This window comes from Gorilla gorilla, chromosome 8 (genome assembly GCF_029281585.2).
Source record: "Gorilla gorilla gorilla isolate KB3781 chromosome 8, NHGRI_mGorGor1-v2.1_pri, whole genome shotgun sequence".
In the NCBI taxonomy this organism is placed as follows: Eukaryota; Metazoa; Chordata; class Mammalia; order Primates; family Hominidae; genus Gorilla; species Gorilla gorilla.
Genome location: NC_073232.2, coordinates 100,633,974 through 100,655,138, shown reverse-complemented (window position 1 = coordinate 100,655,138; position 21,165 = coordinate 100,633,974). Strand labels below are relative to the sequence as shown.

The following is a 21,165-nucleotide window of genomic DNA, read 5'->3' as shown; positions in this document are numbered from 1 at the left end:
ATCCACTCACCTCACCTCAGTCTCTCCTAGACACATGGGTATTATAGGGATTACAATTCAAGATGAGATTTGGGTGGAGACACAGCCAAATTATATCATTCCATCCCTGGCCCCTCCCAAATCTCATGTCCTCACATTTCAAAACACAATCATGCCTTTCCAACAGTCTGCCAAAGTCCTAACTCATTCCAGCATAAACCCAAATGTCCAAGTCCAAAGTTTCATCTGAGAAAAGGCAAGTCCCTTCCACCTACGAGCCTGTAAAATCAAAAGCAGGTTAGTTACTTCCTAGATACAATGGGGGTATAGGCATTGGATAAATGCTTCCATTCCAAGTGGGAGAAATTGGCCAAAATAAAGGGGTTACAGTCCCCATGCAAGTCTAAAACCCAGCAGGGCAGCTATTCAATCTTAAAGCTCTGAAATGATCTCCTTTGACTCCATGTCTCACATCCAGGTCACACTGATGCAAGAGGTGGACTCACACAGTCTTGAGCAGCTCTACCCTTGTGGTTTTGCAAGATACAGCCCTCCTCCCAGCTGCTTTCACAGGCTGGCATTGAGTGTCTGCAGCTTTTCCAGCTGCATGGTGCAAGCTGCCATTGGATCTACCATTCTGGGATCTAGAAGATGGTGGCCCTCTTCTCACAGCTCCAGCTAGCTTGAATTTCTCCCCAGAAAATGGGTTTTTGTTTTCTATCACATCATCAGGCTGCAAATTTTCCACTTTTATGCTCTGTATCCCTTTTAAACATAAGTTCCAATTTCAAATCATCTATTTGTGAATGCATAAAACTGAATGCTTTTAAGAGCACACAGACCACATCTTGAACACTTTGCTGCTTACAAATTTCTTCCACCAGATGCCTTAAGTCATCTCTCTGAAGTTCAAAGTTCCACAGATCTCTAGGGCAGGGACAAAATGCCACTAGTCTCTTTGCTAAGGCATGGCAAGAGTGACCTTCGCTCTAGTTCCCAATAAGTTCCTCATCTCCATCTGAGATCACCTCATCCTGGACTTTATTGTCTGTATCACTATCAGAATTTTAGTCAAAACCATTCAACAAGTCTCTAGGAAGTTCCAAACTTCCCCACATCTTCCTGTCTTCTTCTGAGCCCTCTAAACTGTTCCAACCTCTGCCTGTTACCCAATTGCAAATTCTCTTCCACATTTTCAGGTATTTTTGTATCAATACCCCACTCTCTGAGGTACCAATTTACTGTATTAGTCTGTTTTCACACAGCTATGAAGACATACCCAAGACTGGGTAATTTATAAAGAAAAGAGGTTTAATTGACTTACAGTTTTGCATGGCTGGGGAGGCCTCAAGAAATTTACAATCATGGCGGAAGGCAAAGAGGAAGCAAGCTTGGGCCTTCTCACATGGCGGCAGGACAGAGAAAAGAGTGAGGAGCGAAGTGGGGAGAACCTCTTATAAAACCATCAGATCTCATGAGAAGTCACTCACTATTACAAGAACAGCATGAAGGGAAACCAACCCTATGATCCAATCACCTCACACCAGTTCTCTCCCTAGACACATGAGGATTATAGGGATTACAATTCAAGATGAGATTTGGGTGAGGACACAGCCAAACCATATCAATCATAGAGACCAACACAACTGAGATAGAATTTATTTTTAAAAATGCGTGTTATGATAAGCAGCATGTAGTTGGATGTGACCCATTATGACAATCTTTTTCTTTAAATAAGTAAATTTAACCTATTAATGGTTACAACTGTCATGACCATGAATCTGAGGCAGCTATAGTGCTTACTTCAAAACAAATGTTAATTTCTGTTTGGAGACTCGGCAACTTCTGTAGCTTTTGATTGTAAGTATTTAATGCTTGAGCCTTCTAAATCTTAGTGCTCTATTAGCAGTTGATGATTATAATGCTGCTGCTACTGCTGGGGTTGCTGCTGTTTTTATCAACATTCGGTGTCCTGACCTTCACTCAAAATTGTAGACTAAAAACTGCTGTGGCTATTTCACACTCATTAGGATGGCTATTATTAAAAACAAAAACAGAACAAACAGCAAATAAGTATTGGTGAGGATGTGGAGAAATTGGAACCCTTGTGCATTTCTGGTGGGAATGCAAATGGTGCAGCCTATGGAAAATGATGTGGTTGAGTCATCAAAAAATTAAAGATAGATTTCCCATATGATCCAGCAATTCCACTTCTGAGTATCTACCCAAAAGAAGTGAAAGCAGGGACTTGAACTGAATTTGTACATCAATGTTCATAGCAGCATCATTTACAATAGCTAAAAGGTAGAAGCAACTCAAGCGTCCATTGAAGGGTGAATGGATAAGCAAATTGTGACATATACATATGGTGGAATATCATTCGGCCTTAAGAAGGAAGGAAACCCTGACCTACTACAAAATATATGAACTTTGAGGACATCATGCTAAGTGAAATAAACCAGTTACAAAAGGACAAATATTGTATGACTCCATTTATATGAGGTGCCTAGAGTAGTCAAATTAATACAGACAGGAATAGGATGGTGGTTGCCAGGGCTGGAGAAGGGAGAATAGTTACTTATTGTTTAAGGGATATGGAGTTTCAGTTTAGGAAGATGAAAAAGTTTAGGAGATGGATAGTGGTCATTGTTGGCTTTTAAAAAATAAATTCAGGTGGCACAAGTGCAGATTTGTTACATGCGTATATCGTGTAATGCTGGAGTTTGGGCTTCTAGTAAACCCATTACCCAAATATTGAACATAGTACCCAATAGGGAGTTTTTCAACTCTCTCCCCACTCCCATCCTTACCCTTTCTGGAGTGCCCAGTGTCTAGAATGCATATCCCATTCTTTCCATCTTTATATCATGTGTACCCATTGATTAGCTCTTACTTATAAGTGAAAATATGGGGTATTTGATGTTCTGTTTTAGTTTTTTTTTTTTGCAAAGGACACAATTTCTTTTTTCATGGCTGCATAGTATTCTGTGGTGTATGTATACCACATTTTCTTTATCCAGTTCACAATTGATGGACACTTAGCTTGATTCCCTGACTTAATAGTGCTGCAGTGAACGTACGTGTGCAGGTGTCTTCTTGATAAAATGATTTTTTTTTTCCTTTGGGTAGATACCCAGTAGTGGGATTGCTGAGTAGAATGGTAGTTCTATTTTTAGTTCCTTGTGAAATCTCCATACTGTTTTCCATAGGGGTTAAACTAATTTACATTCCCACCAACAGTGTATAAGCGTTCCTTTTCTCTGCAGCCTTGCCAGCATCTATTGTTTTTTGACTTTTTAATAATAGCCATGCTGACTGGTGTGAGATGGTATCTCATTGCGATTTTGATTTGCATTTCTCTGATGATTAGTGATGTTGAACATTTATCCATATGTTTGTTGGTTGCTTGTATGTCTTCTTTTGAGAAGTATCTGTTCATGACCTTGCCCCACTTTTTAATGGGGTTGTTTTGTTTTGTTTTTCTTGTTGATTTGTATAAGCTCCATATAGATTCTGGATATTAGACCTTTGTCAGATGCACAGTTTGTAGATATTGTCTCCCATTCTGTAAATTGTCTATTTACTCTGTTAATTAGTTTAATTAAATCCCATTTGTCTGTTTTTGTTTTTGTTGCATTTGCTTTTGAGGTCTTAGTCATATATTCTTTGAATATGCCAACGTCCAAAGTAGTTTTTCCTAGGTTTTCTTCTAGTATTTTCATAGTTGCAGGTCTTACATTTAAGTATTTAATCTATCTTGACTTAATTTTTGTCTATGGTGAAAGGTGGTGTTCCAGTTTCATTCTACTGCGTATGCCTAGCCAGTTTTCCCCCACATAATTTACTGAATAGGGTGTACTTTCTTCATTGTTTGTTTTTATTGACTTTGTCAATATCAGTTAGTTGTAGGTATATGGATTTATTTCTGTGTTCTGTATTCTGTTCCATTGATCTTTGTCTATTTTTGTACCAATACCATGCTGTTTTGGATACTGTAGCCTTGTAGTATACTTTGAGTTTGGGTAATGTGATGCCTCCAGCCTTGTTCTCTTTGCTTAGGATTGCTTTGGCTAATTAGAATTGTTTTTTTCTAATTCTGTGAAAAATGATGTAGGTAATTTGGTAGGAACTTCACTGAATCTGTAGATTGCTTTGGACAGTATAATCATTTTAACAATCTTGATTCTTGCTCTGTATGAGCATGGGATGTTTTCCAATTTGTTTGTGTCATCTATGTGTTCTTTCATCAGTATTTTGTTGTTCTCCTTGTATAGATCTTTTACCTTATTAGTTAAATGCATTTTTAGATATAGTATTTTTTGTGGCAAATGTAAGTGGGATTGAGTGTTTGATTTGGTTCTCAGCTTGAGTGTTGCTGGTGTATATGAATGCAACTGATTTTTTTGTGCATTATTTTTGTATCCTGAAACTTTACTGAAGTCATTTATCAGGTCTAGGAGTCCTTTGGAGCAGTCATTAGCCTTTCTAGGTATAGGATCGTGTCATCAGCTAGCAGAGATAATTCTACTTCTTCTTTTCCTATTTGTATTACTTTTATATCTTCTTCACACCTAATTGCTCTGACTAGGACTTCCAGTAATATGTTGAACAGGAGAAATGAGAGTAGACATCCTTGTCTTGCTCCCATTCCTAGGGAGCGTATTAGTCCATTTTTACACTGCTATAAAGAACTGCCAGAGATAATTTATAAAGTAAAGAAGTTTAATTGACTAACAGTTCTGCATGGCTGGGAAGGCCCCAGGAAACTTATAATCATGGCGGAAGGGGAAGCAGGCACTTCTTACATGGCAGCACATGAGAGAGCACCTGTGAAGGAGGAACCATCAAACACTTTAAATACCATCAGATCTTGTGAGAACTCACTGTCATGAGAACAGCATGGGGAAAACTGCCCCCATGACGTAATCACCCCCAACCCCCGACACGTGGGGATTACAATTTGAGATTAGATTTGGTTGGGGACACAGAGCCCAAACCATATCGGGGAAATGCTTTCAAGTTTTCGCCATTCAGTATGATGTTGGCTGTGGGTTTGCCATGTATGGCTCTTATTATTTTTAGTTAAGTTCCTTTGATGCCTAGTTCATTCGAGGGTTTTTATTGTGAAAGGATGTTGGATTTTATTGAATGCATTTTTTGCATTTATTGAGATAATAATATGGTTTTTGTTTTTAATTTTGTTTATGTGGTGAATCACCTTGATTTGTGTATGCTGAACCATCCTTGCATACCAGAAATAAAACCCACTTGATCACGATGAAATATCTTTTTGATGTGCAGCTAGATTCAATTTGCTAGCATTTCATTAAGAATGTTTGTGTCTGTGTACATCAGGGATATTGGCCTATAGTTTTCTTCCTTGATTGTGTCCTTGCCAGATTTTGGATGATACTGGTTTCATAGAATGAGTTGGGGAAGAATGCCTCCTCCTCAGTGTTTTGGAATCGTTTCATTGAGATTGGTACCAGCTTCTTTGTAAGTCTGGTAGAATTTGGCCATGAGTCTGTCTAGTCCTGAATTTTTGTTTTTCTTTTTTGGTTTGTAGATTTCTTGTTACTAACTCAATTTTCTAACTCATTATTGGTCTGTTCAGCATTTTAATTTCATCTTGATTCAATCTTGTGAAGTTGTGTGTTTCCAGGAATTTATCCATCTCCTCTAGGTTTTCTAGGTGGTGTGCATAGAGATATTCATAATAGCTTCTGAGAATCTTTTGTATTTATGCAGTATCAGTTGTAATGTCACCCTTGTCATTTTTTGATTATGCTTATTTGAATATTCTTTTTCTTGGTTAATGTAGCTACTGGTCTATCAATGTTGTTTATCCTTTCAGAGAACCAACTTTTCATTTCGTTGATCTTTAGTGTATTTTGTTGGTCACAATTTTATTTCATTCTGCTCTGATCTTTGTTAATTCTTTTGTTCTTCTAGCTTTCAGTTTGGTTTGTTCTCATTTTTCTAGTTCTTTTAGATGTGACATTGGGTTGTTAATCTGAGATCTTTCTATCTTTTTGATGTAAACATTTAGCAGAATAAACTTTCCTCTTAGCCCTGCTTTTGCTGTATCCCAGGGATTTGGGTATTTTGTTTCTATTTTCACTTGTTTCAAAACATATTTTGATTTGTGCTTTAATTCTTTTGTTTACCCAAAAGTCATTCAGCAGCAAGTTGTTTGTTTGGTTTCCATGTTCTTATGTGGTTTTTGATAGTTCCTCTTGGTATGATTCCTGATTTTATTCCACTGTGGTCTGAGAAGATGCTTGATATGATTTTGATGTTTTTAAGTTTATTGAGATTTGCTATATGGCCAATCATATAGTCAATTTTAGAAACTGTTCTGTGCACAGATGAGAAAAACGTACACTCTGTGGTTGTTGGGTGCAGTGTTCTGTGGTGTTTACTGGGTCCATTTGGTCAAGAGTCCAATTTAAGTCCAGATTTTCTTTGTTGTTTTCTGCCTCAGTGTTCTATCTAGTGCTGTCAGCGTGGTGTTGAAACCCCCTACTATTATTGTAAGGCTGTCTATCTCTTCTCTTTAGGTCTAGTAGTATTTGTTTTCTAAATCTTGGTGCTCCGATGTTGAGTAAACATACATTTAAAATAGTAGAATTTTCTGATTGAATTGAACCCTTTATCATTATATAATACCCTTCTTTGTCTTTTTTTTTTTTAATGTGGTTGTTTTAAAGTCTCTTTTATCTCACACAGGAATAGCAACCCTTACTCTTTTTTGTTTTCCATTTGTGTGATAGATCTTTCTCCATTCTGTTGTTTTGAGACTGTGGCTGTCATAATGTGTGACACTGGTCTCTTGAAAACAGTAGATGGTTGGGTCTTGTTTTTTTTAATCTAGTTTGCCAATCTGTGTTTCTCAGGTGGGGATTTTATGCTGTTATGTTCAAGGTTAATATTGATATGTGAGGTTTTGTTCCTGCCATAGTGTTGTTAGCTAGTTACTTTGTATTCTCAATTGTGTAATTGCTTTATAGGATCCGTGTACTTTGGCCTTATGTGTACTTTTATGGTAGCAAGCATTGTTCTTTTGTTTTCATGTTTAGAACTTCTTTGAGCTTTTCTTGTAGGACTGGTCTGGTAAAGAAGAGTTCCCTTAGCATTTGCTCATCTGGGAAAACTATTTGTCCTTCATTTATGAGGTGTAGTTTGGCAGGGTATAAAATTCTTGGCTGACTTTTTTTTTTCCTTTAGAAAGCTAAAAATATACCCCCAATCTCTTCTTGCTTGTAAGGCTTCTACAGAGAAGTCTGCTGTTAGTCTAATGGTATTTCCTTTATGGGTAATTTATCCCTTTTTTTCAGGTGCCTCCCTTTGAGATTTTTTTTTTCATGTTGACCTTGGATAGTCTGATAATTATAGGCCTTGGTGACTATCATCTTATGTAGTATCTTGTGAGAGTTTTCTAAATTTCTTATATCTGGATGTTGATGATTCTAGCAAGGTTAGTGAGATTTTCCTGAATTACTGTCTCCAATATGTGTTCCAGGTTGCTTTCTTTTTCTTCTTCTCTCTCAAGAATACCAACCAGTTGTATGTTTGTTCACTTTACATAATCCCATATTTCTCAAAGGCTTTCTTCATTTTTCTAAATTCTTTTTTATTTTTGTCTGACTGGATTAATTTGAAAGACCACATTTCAAGCTCTGAAATTCTTTCTTCTGCTTGGTCTAGGTTAAAGCTTCCAGCTGTATTTTGAAATTCTTTCCATGAATTTTTTCATTCCAGAAGTTCTAATTGTTTGGGTTTTTTTTTTTTTTTTTTGACATAGCTGTCTCATCTTTTATAGCCTGAATTGTTTTTCTGGTTTCTTTGTATTGGATTTCAACTTTCTCTTGGATCTCATTGAGTTTCCTTAAAATCCATATTTTGAATTATTTGTCTGCCATTTCAGACTTTTCATTTTTGTTAGGACCTATTGCTACAGAGCAAATGAAATACTTTGGAGGTGTCAATCCACTCTAGGTTTTTTTTTGCTACTAGAGTTCTTGCACTGATTCCTTCTCATTTGAGGGATCTGTCACTGTTTATTTTTTAATTTTCTGTCCTTTTGATAGGACTTTTACATTTTGTAATTCTTTTTTATCTTGAGAGTATGTTGTATGTTGTGTATGATCATTTGGCCTCCTTTCCAGGTGCTTTCAGAGGACCAAGGTGCTGTATGGGTCCTTCATTGTGGATAGCTTTTGTGTGGTGGCTTTCTCGGATGCTGCTTGTTGTAGCAATATATTTGACATATGAGCCAACACTCTATCTACTGCTTGGCTGAGGGTGTGGAAGTCTCATCACATACACTAGCACTCAGCCCTTCTGGCAGCAGGTGTTTTATTTGGTGATGGAGTTCAAGCTCTAGTCCAGTAGGTGGCACTTAAGAGTAAGAGCTGGCCCACCCACAGGTAGATTGATGATGAGCGGAAGCACCTGCCCTGATATAGAGGGGAGGAGATTTTGTTGGAGCATGCTGAGGTCTTTGGGGAAGGAGCAGTTGGGGAAGTGCACCAGCTCCTCATCCTGACCAGGCAGGAATGCCAGCTGCTTCCCCTATCACACCATGTCACAGGGCTCCCAGCCTTCAGTTCATAAAGACTTTTTCCTTTGGTTCCCAGCTGCAATGTGGCTATGGGCTACTGATATACCATTTTGGCAGCTACCACCGAGATGGTCTTGGGGCAGAGCCCCTTCCCCCAGTCCAGAGCAGACAACTCTGTGGCTTGTCTGTGTCCTCCATTGCCAGGATGCTGCTGTTTTGTGTAGGGTCAGGGAGTTGGGCCCTGCCCTTTGTGCAAGCCCAAGCAGCATGGGCTCACTTTCAGTGAGTGTGGATTCACTACAAAAAGTGTGATAAGTGCTTTCTCCAGGTGCACATACACCAGCCCCCAGCCAGAAGAACAACTACTGCATCCTCAACAGTGGCTAAAGGTGGCAAGGGGTGAATGACTCCCTCTCCACAACCCTTCCTAGCCATCAGTGCTACCCCCTTCACTGATTGGTGCCATTTCCTTCATTTCCTTTGTCCCAAGGGAGACTTTAGTGGGCTGTGCTCCCCATTGCCTTCAAGGCAGCCCACCAAGGGTGAGATCTCCAGGGCTCCCACAGCTCCACAGGGACCCAACAGCCCCATGTTTGCCAGAGACAGAATGGGTTGTGGGGTATGTTTGTGGGGAATCTCGTGGTGTGGTGACTCAAGGGCAGAGATTCCCTGGGCAGGGCAGTGTCCCACCACAGGTGCACAACCAGCATGGCTCAGTTCAGCCATGTCAGTTCAGGTCTGAGGGGAGTGTAGGCATGCTTAACATGAGCTGGCCACCTGATTCTCTGCCCCTGGAAAATTCCCCCAAGTCACCACTGACAGCATTGCCCGTGATCCAGAGGGCAGAGGGGCTCCCCAACAGTTTGACAGTCAGTGAATTGTTGCAGGGGTGAAGGGAGCAGAGAAGCACTCCCACTACCCCTTACCACAGGGTTCTGAGTTCTTCAGGGGTCAATCTCTGCCAGACCCTTGCTGCTTTTTTTTTCTGCATCTCAGCTTTTTCCCCTGGGCACTCTGTCAGGTCCTGGATCTCTTCTGTAAGTTTTTCATTTGGAACTTGTCCATTCACAGATAACTTTGATCTTTCTGAAAAGAGCTGGCATCTGATGTCACTAGACAGGCATCTTGAAAACCAGCAGCTTGATGGTGACTATTATAGAACAAAGTGAACATACTCAGTGCTACTGAACTGTATACGTAAAATAGGTTAAAACAGTAAATTTTATGTATATTTTACGAAACACACACAAAAAAAATCAAATCCTGCTCTGCCTATACCCAGGAATAGTCTTCCATTGTCGCTGGGGTGTTGATGTAATGATCAGTCTTAATGCTTTGAGAGAAGTCAATTCTGTTATCCCTTTCTAAAGCTGCTCTTTCAACAGTGGAGAGGTGGAAACAAGAATATTACCTAGGAATGCCTTCTGTTTGTGTAGCACTTTATGTTTGAAGGAAGGCTTTTATGTGAGTAATTCATTTAATCCTCATGGCAGCCTTGTAAGGTCAGTAGTGTTGCTCCCTTTTAATTGATGGAAAAAAGTGAAGCCTGAGAGATTAAGTTGTCCAAGATTACAGGGCTATTAAAGGATGCAGAGGTTCAAATACTTATCTTCTGACTCTATAGCCATTGATTTCCCAAAGTAGAGAAATAATTGTCAACTTACTGTGAGCTTTACATTTAAAATGCCAAAAGCTAGGTGATATTCTTGTTAAACTGAATAAAGAAAAGAAAAAGAAAAACAGCATCATTAACTTCTCCGTGACCAAGGAATAATGATTATGCTGAATTTATGCTCTAAATCCTATTAACATATTTGTGGCTTTTTATACTGCTCTTTTTTCAAACTTTGGTCACGTTTAAATTCTGCTTGACTCTTTGTATTTTTAGACTTTAGCTTCTGAAAATACACTCTGATTTAGGGTTGGGGGAGCTTTTCCCGAAAACTTACTGTTTTCAGTCATAGCTATTCAAATTTTCATCTAAATTTTCAAAATAAATGTACAATTCAAATAAAAGTAAGTAGGCAGGTTGTTCTCTCATTGTTATGCAAGAACTATTTCACTTTAGGTCTTAAATTTCATGTTTTATTGCTCTCCGTGGAGTGGATGGTTAATGTAAATGGGAGAAACCTGGCATCACACCATCACTGGTCTTAGTGACTTTACGAGTTTCCCCTAGAACAAATAGCTGGGTCAGTGCAACCTCCCAATTCTCAGCATGCAGCTAGCATTCATTTTCCTTTGAAGCCTGAGATAGATAAGTCAACTCAGAGCCCCAACTTCCCTGCTTCAGAATGCTGACCTAGTAGTTTTCTCTGTCGCTGGGAAGATGTGGTACTGTATGGAAGAGGGGTGGCATTGATACCCCGTCACTGTGAACAAGCCTCCCTGAATTTATTAACTGATAACACAAATAAAACTTCCTAAGGCAATATGCAATAGATTTCTCACTGTAGTGGTATTCTGTGAAAGAAATTGAGATTTTCCACTCCTGGGTCCTTCCCTCTGTACAGAACCTGTAAAGTCTTCACTGACAGGTTACACATTGAACATTCAAAGAGACGGCCCCTCTATTTCCTCTTTCAAGTTGTTCCAGCTACTGTGAGGTGAAAATACTGTACAGTCCAGCTTACCATTGCATTTACTGCACAAATTCTGAATTCAGGTCCCTCACCTCGTATATGTGAAACTCCTTGGAAGCATTCACTTCACTTTAAAAAGTTTGCAGCATGTTGGGACTCTCTTCTCTTGTGTTTTGCCATAAAATTAATAAACCAGGGTTCCTTGTGCTGAGTGCAATGGAAAAATGAAGTACTTTCACAAAACATGACTCACCTATAATTTAGGCAACACTCAGGAAGCTTTACCCGTGTCTCTGGCTTATTGCTTCCATTCCCATAGCTTAGATTTATTAAGCACCTATACTGTGTCAGAAACTGTGCTGAGTATTTCATGTGTACTATGTTATTTAATGCACATCATAGACCTATGTGGTGGCTACTAACTTATTCTCATTTAAAAAAAAAAAAAGTGGTGGCTACTAACTTATTCTCATTAAAAAAAAAACAAAAACCTGAAATGTAAAGAGGTTAAGCGGGCACATAGTGAGTACGTGGCTTATGTCAACTCTTTCTTTCCTGTGTCAGTTGTACTGCTGTAACTCAAATAGATCACTGTATTACCATTTACAATCCCAAGTTAAAGAATTTCCAGAATCAGGTTTGACATCTCCTATCAGTGCCTTATACATTTTAATATTCTCTTCTCTCAGGAGGGGGAGATTCCAATTTTCATATTATATTCTTATGTTTCACATCTATCATTGTTTTCCCCTCAGCTTTCTCTTCTGCATGATTCAAACAAATAATAGCAGACAAATTCTTGTTAACATTCTTCCAAGATGGTGCTTTCTAAAGAGTCAGTTACTTAGGTTTCTTTCAACTCAGACTTTATTTGATTGCTCTTTATTCTACTAAGGAGTGAATGATACAAAGCAGATATTCATTATTTGTGATTACGAACAGACAGCAAAAAAATCAATGGCAAACAAAAATGGAAAGTTGCTTCATGTTTTGAATGAGACAGACTTTTATTTTTAATGCTGATTAAAACATAAAGAAATGGTAATTAAAACAGAGAAGAATATAATGAGGACAAGCCTGTATTTAGAGAGGAGCTTGGTTTCTTTTTGTTCTGACATTTGTGTAATTTCAACAAAATATATTTCAACCCATTAAGCATTAATTGAATGAGATAGGTATTTATTGAATATATACTTTGTTCTCAGAATTTATGAAGAATATAGACTCTGTATAAAAAAATGGACCCTGCCCTGAAGAGCTAGCAATTTTGTGAATGAGAGAAGACAAACCTAAATATAATTATATCCAAGGCAGTTCATATTAAATGCACTTCTACCCTTTCTTCCAGTTCTTTAGCAATATCTGACAATTTTTCACTAAAACTTCTCTTTAATCTGTCTTCCTCTTCAGAGAAGTTTGATTTTGAATTTCAGAAATGCCTAATTTATGCTTTAGAGATTAGAATAAGTTTTTCCTCCATTTATTGCTTGATTATTGTGATCAGTTCTTAAGTCTGAATTGAAATCCTGAGAGATGCTTGCCTGCTACCCACTTTAAGATGCATCTTTATGATCCTCTTATGCCACAGAGTCATCAGAAATTGGGCCTTCCCTCGTGATTCACACCACTGTCCCATTTGGAGTTACATACTTGGAACACAGCATTGAGGATGTGCAAGAGTTAATCTTCCAGCAGCTGGAAAACATTTTGCCAGGTTTGCCTAAGCCAATTGCTACCAAATGCCAAAAATGGAAACATTCACAGGTAATCAAAGAATCCAGTGGCCTAAGCACAACAATTTTCTTAATAGGTTCACAGAACTGATGTTACTTCTTTATCCCTTGCATTCTCTAGTGAAATAAATTAACTATGTGATCCTCGGAGCAAATATGTGTTTGCCCAACACATACATATAACTTCTATGGGTTTTATGGTCCTGCTGTTTCTCAACAAGAAGTGCATAGAATTTTCACCAATGTTGTCTTCAAATTCTAGCATCTCAAGACTTACAAACCTTGATATTCCAAGGTCTTCTCTTCAGACAAGGCAGGTTATATCTCCAAATGCAGCTGTTTCTTTGGGGTTTTTCTAGATCAGTACTGTGGATATTTAGAAACCACTATAACTTCCCAAGATTTTGCAATATGTCAAATTAACCTTGTAAGTGTATTTTGCTACCACAATTTTCATTTTTATTAAGTTTCCACTTTGGTTTTGACTGCTGCCAGCTGAGCTCTCTGGGGGAGAGAGATAAGTACCTGCATAGGACAGCTAGTTGAGCTGTTTTTCAGGGTTAAATTAAACCTGCTGATCACTCTACTAGTTCAAACTTAAAGCTCCTTATACTAAGTAAATGTTGACTTTTTCTGAAAATTTCTGCATATTTCAATGGAAGTGAGTATTCATAGAAAAAGTCTTTTGATCCGTAAACTCAGTAGTGAAGTCATTTAGGGGACAACGAAGCAAAGGGCAGATACAGGAGAAAAAGCAGTGAGTTGTCCATTTTTTTCCTGGGATTTCTGAGCTTGTTGACGAACTGATTTATCAGCCCTATTGGTTATCCAAGCTGTGAAGCCTTTAGAAAAAGTGGTGTTGTGGGAAATTGCAGTTGGTTTTGTATATTTTAAAGGGCTTTCCAAAATCAGAGGAAATAGTAAATTATTTCCTAAAATATTGTAGCAGGTCTATGTTTTACTCATATCTTCTCAAGTCAAATTACACAGTGAATCTTTGGGGAAAAATATTTACTTAAGCATGTCATGGTCACTTTAGAAGACTTTACTTTTTCCTTTTAAAAGCATTGAAAAATCTAAATAGCTATTATCTTTAAGTGATATTGAACTCAATTTTTAGTTGGCTTGAAAAAGAAAACAGGGAAATAATCTTGTTGATATACTTTGAAGCTAGATATATTACACATCAAGTCACTTTGTGATTTATAAATACTTCTTTAAAAGAAACATTCGTTTATGAGGTTTCCTCTTGTGCCTTTCTCGTAATTTATTAATAAACTGAAAAAGTGGATTTAAAATCTACTTATTTCTTAAAATTTGATGTGTTAATAAAAATAGATTTGTCCTAACCACAAAATGGTCTAATCAAAGTTGTGCAATATCACAAAATGTAATAAAAATCTTTGAACACAATGTACCTCCAAACCCTAGCAATGATTTTGTTACAATTTGGATGTTGAAATTATCTCACTATATTTACGACTCTGAAGTCATGAAGTCTACATTGGCTGCAAAACCTGAAAGGGAGTAAGTTATCATCAAGACTTAGAAGTTTGCATATTCCACTATTCATATACTTCTCACAGTAACTTGAGGACCATTTTACGGAACATAACATTGTCATTTATGGTAGAAATGTGGGAGGGTAGGGGGCATATTGGAAATCTTTATACCTTCCTCTCAGTTTTGCTATGAACCTAAAACTGTTCTGAAAAAAAAAGTGAAGTCAATTTAAAAATAGAAAAAATTCAAATTAAAAATGTATCTAGTGGTAAAGATAAGCCCTAAATATATTATTTTAAATATATATGTTTTAAAAGCAGTCTTATGAGTTTGTTAGTTTTAACTCTCTGTAGTGATGAGCACATGAAGCCCCACAGAGATGAAATAACTTCCTTCAATCCCCACAACTAATAATGACAAAACCAGTCTACCTGCCTCTCAAGTCCTTCCATCCTCTTCACCCACCTTATATTTATTTCCTATTGTTGTTGTAACAAATTCTCAAAAACTTGGTAGTGGGAAACAACACAAATTTATTATCTTACAGTCCTGGAGGTCAGAGTCGAAAATGGGTCTCACTGGAATAAAATCCAGGTGTGGTCAGGCTGCATTCCTTTCTAGAGGCCCTAGGAGAGAATCCATTTTCTTGTCTTTGTCATCTTCTAGAAGCTGCCCACATTCCTCAGCTTGAGACCCCTCCCATCTTCAAAGCCAGCAACAGCAGGTCAAATCCTTCTTCCACTCTGACCTTTTCTTCTGCCTCACCCTTGTGATGACATTGGGCCCACCTGTGTGGTCCAAGATACTTACCCCATCTCAGCTTCAGCTGACTCATAATTTTAATCCATCTGCAACCTAAAATCTTCCTTTCCATTGACGTAACATATTTATAGGTTCCAGGGATTAAGACATGGATGTCTGTGGTAGGGACATTACTTCTGCCTGCCACACCCTCCTTTCTCCCAAATCCCTTGATGGATCCCCTTGATGAGGCATTGTTTCCTTCTTCCTCATAAAACCTCTGGAGAGAGCATCAGCCATGTAAGGCTCAAGCCTCCCTAAGGGAACACCTGCTATCTGCAAGAGATAAGAGGAGTATTTTGTGTGGGGACAGTTTCTGATTTCCCTGGTGTTGCTCTCCCAAGCCTAGTGCTGTTCCTAATGTCGCATATCCATATCCACAATTGCAACAGTGGGGTAAAAAATGTTTTTTCATGTTTTCATTTGGTAACTCATTTATTCAATAAGCGTTTAATGAATGCCTACAATATGGCTAGTACTCTGCTCAGGAAACCCTAGAGACTAATATTTGCTGACGGCCTTCTCCTAAGACTCTAAATTGAAGTTTGTCTAGGGTAAGATAATGGTGCATTCTTGTGGGTGCTACTCTTAAATGAGGAAAGAGGCAGGTGAAGAAAGAAGGCGTTTTTTGAAAGACTTGGGAGCTGTTTCTGTGCATCCCATTTTTAATTTGAATAAAGCACTTGAGTAGGTGGTTCAAACAAACAGAAAAGCAATGGCAGATTTTTTGTGGTTCTCAGTTCCTCCCTTTTGCAGCTATTTGCCTTCCATAATTTAAATGTTTAGCCAGTTAATATAACTTGATGCTTAGTCTGTTATGCATTGAATTAAGGTTTCTGTAACAAGTATGATATATTAACTCTTTCTTTCACTAGAAGCAGAATTACTGAAAATGTCTTTCCACGTACCTTGACAGGGGACATTTAATCAGTTTGATAACCCTAATACTCTGACCATTATTTTATGCTGTGCTTTCCTTTGTTTCAGTGTCTATCATGATGCCCCTCTCAAACTATAGTAAATTTCTGATTTGCATTCAGGTTTAGCTCTAATTTTCCCCCTCTTTCTTCAATTCCAGAAAATGTGAGTGGCCCTTTTCCTTACCTTATTTAGCACTATCATGATTACTTTATTTTTTAATCTCCAAATGTACATTCAGATACCAAGGAAATCAGGAGAGGAACTTAGGGGCAGGAAATGAATGAATACATTGATATTCAATATCTTTGGAAAAATAAATGGATATGGACTAGCATAGTAAGCTTGTACAGTACAATTAGAAATCAGTTATCTTCTGTAGTTATATATCTTCACTTAATATTTTGCCCTGAGCTTGTGCCTTTTCTCTTCCTTTTCTTTCTTTCTTTTCTTTTCTTTTTTTTTTTTTTTTTTTTTTTTTTTTTTGCAGAGGTAGGCTCTAAATCTGTCACCCAGGCTGGAGTGCAGTGCGTGATCAGAGCTGACTACAGCAGCCTGCCTCAAACTTCTGAGCTCAAGTGATCCTCTCACCTCAGCCTCCTGAGTAGCTGGGATTACAGGTGCACACTACTGTTCCCGGTTAATTTTTTAAAATGTTTGTAGTCACGGGGTCTTGCTATGTTGCCCAGGCTGGTCTCAAACTCCTGGCCTGAAGTGATCCTCCTGCCTTGGCCTCCCAAAATGCTAGGATTACAGTCATAAGCCTCTTTCAGTTGTTTAAAGAGAAGGATCATGAATTTTTAAAGGATCTGATGAAAGCTATAAACATAAAGATTCTCTTTATTAAAAAAAATACATGTACACATAAACACAAAAAGTGCACACAATTATCAGGATTTATTGGCAACCTAAATTCCTTCCATGAATCCAGTGTTAGGAACACCTGCTGTAAATGTTATACCACTATTACCTGAGTAAATCAAGAGTCTCTCGTGGTCCAGTCTTGGCATATTGTTGCAGTCAAAAAGATATAATCCAGCAATCAAAAAGTATTTATTTATGTATACATTTTTTGAGACAGGGTCTCGCTTTATCACGCAGGCTGGAGTGCAGTGGTTATGACCTCAGTTCACTGCAGCCTCGACTTCCCCGGCTCAAGCAATCCTCCTCAGCCCCCAAGTAGGCACACTCCACCCCATCTGTGGCTAATTTTTTGTATTTTTTTTGTAGAGGTGAGGTTTCATCATGTTGCTGAGGCTGGTCTTGGACTCCAGGACTCAAGCGATCTGCCTGCCTTGGCCTCCCAAAATGCTAGGATTATAAGCATGAGCACCACACCTGGCCGCAAACAGTATTTAAAATAACTCCAATCTTTACTGGTATCTCTTATAGAACTTTAAAGAATTTCCAAAATTTATCATTCACAACAACTCTTTTGGAAAGCTCTCTTCTCATTCCTTGCATGGCCCTCTTACAAAAACTCCCTCGAATCCTCTCTTTGCTCTCTTAATAACCCACAGAAACTTTCTCTGACAATTAGCCATGTAGGCTTGTCATTTTTTCTTTCCTTTCTTCAACCTTCCATTCACATTCTTTACTTTTGACTCTATCCTTTTATTCCCCTCCCACCTCTTAAACAAGGAAGTCTTTGCCCTTTTCAATACAAAGTTTCCATTTGGCTCCTTCAGGCCTTTTCCAGCTGATTACCTCAGTTACCCATAGTACTGCTAGGAGTTAAAAGGAGTAAGAGAGAAAAGGGGAAATGTGCAATGGCTGAAGGCCAGAATTTTTCTTACAGATTTTGTTTGGTGGGGGAAGTGGATGTGCACACAGAAGAGCTTGAGACCACCCGTACATTTACATTATTCCCTCATGAGATTAATTTCTGGTGAGTAATAGTGTCTAATTTCAGCATTGAAAGGTCAGGTGGTAATTGATATTTTAATTTTTTCTTGCTTTTTCCCATGCATTTTCTTTTTCTTTTTCTTATTTTGTAACTTTTAAGTTCAGGGGTACATGTGCAGGTTTGTTGTATGGGTAAATTTGTATCATAGGGGTTTGTTGTACAGATTATTTTATCACCCAGGTATTAAGCCTAGTACCCATTATTTCTCCTGATCCTCTCCCTTCTCCCACCCTATACCCTCCACCCTCTGATAGGCCCTTGGGTGTATTGTTCCCCTCTATGTGTCCATGTGTTCTCATCATTTAGCTCCCACTTTTAAGTGAGAACATGTGATATGTGGTTTTCTGTTCCCGCATTAGTTTGCTAAGGAGAATGGCCCCCAGCTTTGTCCATGTTTTCCTGCAAAGGACATGATCCCATTCTTTTTTATAACTGCATAGTGTTCCATGGTGTAGATGTATCACATTTTCTTTATCCAGTCTATCATTGATGGGAATTTAGGTTCATTCTATGTATTTGCTATTGTGAATAGCACTGCAATGAACATATGTGTACATGTATCTTATAATAGAACAACTTATATTCCTTTGGGTATGCATCTAGTAATAAGATTACTGGGTTGAATGACATTTGTGATTTTAGGTCTTTAAGGAATCGCCACACTGTCTTCCACAATGGTTGAACTAATTTACAATCCCACCAACAATGTGTAAGCACTCCTTTTTCTCCTCAGCCTCACCAGCATGTTATTTTTTAATAATAGCCATTCTGACTGGTGTGAGATTTCATTGTGGTTTTGATTTGCATTTCTCTAATGATCAGCGATGTTCAGCTTTTTTTTCATCTGAATTGTGGCCATATGTATGTCTGCTTTTGAAGTGTCTGCGCTTGTCCTTTGCCCACTTGTTAATGGGGTTTTTTTTTTATTTTTTGTAAATTTGTTAAGTTCCTTATAGTTGCTGGATATTAGACCTTTGTCAGATGCATAGTTTGCAAAAATTTTCTCTTATTCTATAGGCTGTATGTTCACTCTGTTGTTAGTTTCCTTTGCTACACAGCTCTTTAAATAGATCTCATTTGTCAATTTTTGCTTTTGTTGCAATTGCTTTTGGCGCAATTGCTTTTGGCATCTTTGCCATGAAACCTTTGCCTCTTCCTATGTCCAGAATGGATTGCCTAGGTTGTCTTCCAGGGTGTTTATAGTGTTGGGTTTTTCACTTAAGTCCTTAATTCATTTTGAGTTAATTTTTGCATATGGTATAAGGAAGGGGTCCAGTTTCAATCTTCTGCATATGGCTAGCCAGTTATCCCAGCGTCATTTATTGAATAGGGAATCCTTTCCCCATTGCTTGTTTTTGTCAAAGATCAGATAGTTTTAGGTGTGTGACCTTATTTCTGAGTTCTCTATTCTGTTCCATTGGGCTATGTGTCTGTTTTTGTACCAATATTATGCTGTTTTAGTGCCTCCAGCTTTGTTCCTTTTGCTTAGGATTGCCATCTATTCAGGCTCTTTTTTGGTTCCATATAAATTTTAAAATAGTTTTTTCTAGTTTTTTGAAGAATGTTAATGGTGGTTTAATAGCAATAGCATTGAATCTATAAATTGCTGTGGGCAGCATGGCCATTTTAGCGATATTGATTCTTCCTATCCATGAGCATGAAATGCTTTTCCATTTGTTTGCATCATCTCTGTCTTCTTGGAGCAGAGTTTTGTAGTTCTCCTTGAAGAGATCTTCCACCTCCCTGGTTAGCTGTGTTCCTAGGTGTTTCATTCTTTTTGTGGCAATTGTGAATGGGATTGCATTCCTTATTTGGCCCTTGGCTTGACTATTGTTGGTACATAGGAATGTTAGTGATTTAGTGATTTTTGCACGTTGATTTTGTATCCTGAGACTTTGCTGAAGTTGTTTATTAGCTTAAGAAGCATTTGGGCTGACAGTGAGGTTTTCTAGATATAGGATCATGCCATCTACAAACAGGGTAGTTCAACTTCCTCTTCCTATTTGGATGCCCCTTATTTCTTTCTCTTGCCTGATTGCCCACGTGGGCCAGGACTTCCAATATTATGTTGAATAGGAGTGGTGAGAGAGAGCATTCTTGTCTTTTGCTGGTTTTCAAGGGGAATACTCCTAGCTTTTGCCCATTCAGTATGATGTTGGCTGTGGATTTGTCATGGATGGCTCTTATTATTTTGAGGTATGTTCCTTCAATACCTAGTTTATTGAGAGTTTTTCACATGAAAGGGTATTGAATTTTATCAAAAACCTTTTCTGCATCTATTGAGGTAATCATGTGGTTTTTGTATTTAGTTCTGTTTACATGACGAATCATATTTATTGATTTGCATATGTTGAACTAACCTTGTATCCCAGGGATAAAGCCTACTTGATCATGGTGGATAAGATTTTGTTGTGCTGCTGGATTTGTTTACCAGTATTTTATTGAAGATTTTTGCATCAGTGTTCAAGGATATTGGCCTGAAGTTTTCTTTTTTTGTCGTGTCTGTGCTAGGTTTTGGTATCAGGATGATGTTGACCTCATAGAATGTGTTAGGGAGGGGTCTCTTCTCAAATTTTTGGAATAGTTTCAGCAGGAATGGTACCAGCTTTTTGTACATCTGATAGAATTCAATGGTGAATCTGTCTGGTCCTGAGATTTTTTTGGTTGGTAGGCTATTTGTTACTGACTCAACTTCAGAGCTTATTATTGGTCTGTTCAGGAAATCAGTTTCTTCCTGGTTCAGTCTTGGGAGGGTGTATGTATCCAGGAATATATTCATTTATTGTATATTTTCTAGTTAATGTTCATAGAGGTGTTCATAATATTCTCTGATGGTTGGTTGTATTTCTGTAGGGTCAGTGGTAATATCCTGCTTGTTTTTTCTTATTGTGTTTATTTGGATCTTCTCTCTTTTCTTCTTTATTAGTCTAGCTAGCAGTCTGTGTATTTTATTAATTTTTTTTCCAGAAAACAGCTCCTGAATTCATCGATATTTTGAATGGTTTTTTTGTGTCTCAATCTCTTTCAGTTCAGCACTGATTTTGGGTATTTCTTGTCTCTGCTAGCTTTGGTATGTATTTGCTCTTGGTTCTGTAATGATTTTAGTTTTGGTGTTAATTGTTAGCTTGAGATCTTTCCAACTTTTTCATGTGGACATTTAGTACTATAAATTTCCCTCTT

The 21,165-nt window shown here is 38.0% G+C and overlaps 1 protein-coding gene across 6 annotated transcripts in view; it reads left to right on the top strand.

Annotated features, from left to right (window-relative positions):
• The window catches only part of RNLS (renalase, FAD dependent amine oxidase), a 307,703-nt gene that overhangs the window by 254,028 nt on the left and 32,510 nt on the right, over positions 1-21,165 (top strand). For 4 of the 6 annotated variants that reach the window (XM_063710295.1, XM_004049741.5, XM_063710294.1 and 1 more), the window contains one exon: positions 12,713-12,888. In XM_063710295.1, coding sequence (XP_063566365.1) covers positions 12,713-12,888 — 176 coding nt within the window. Of the gene's footprint in view, positions 1-12,712; positions 12,889-12,978; positions 14,275-21,165 lie in introns of those variants that run through there. The other 2 variants (XM_055353941.2, XM_055353940.2) reach the window with 2 other exon arrangements.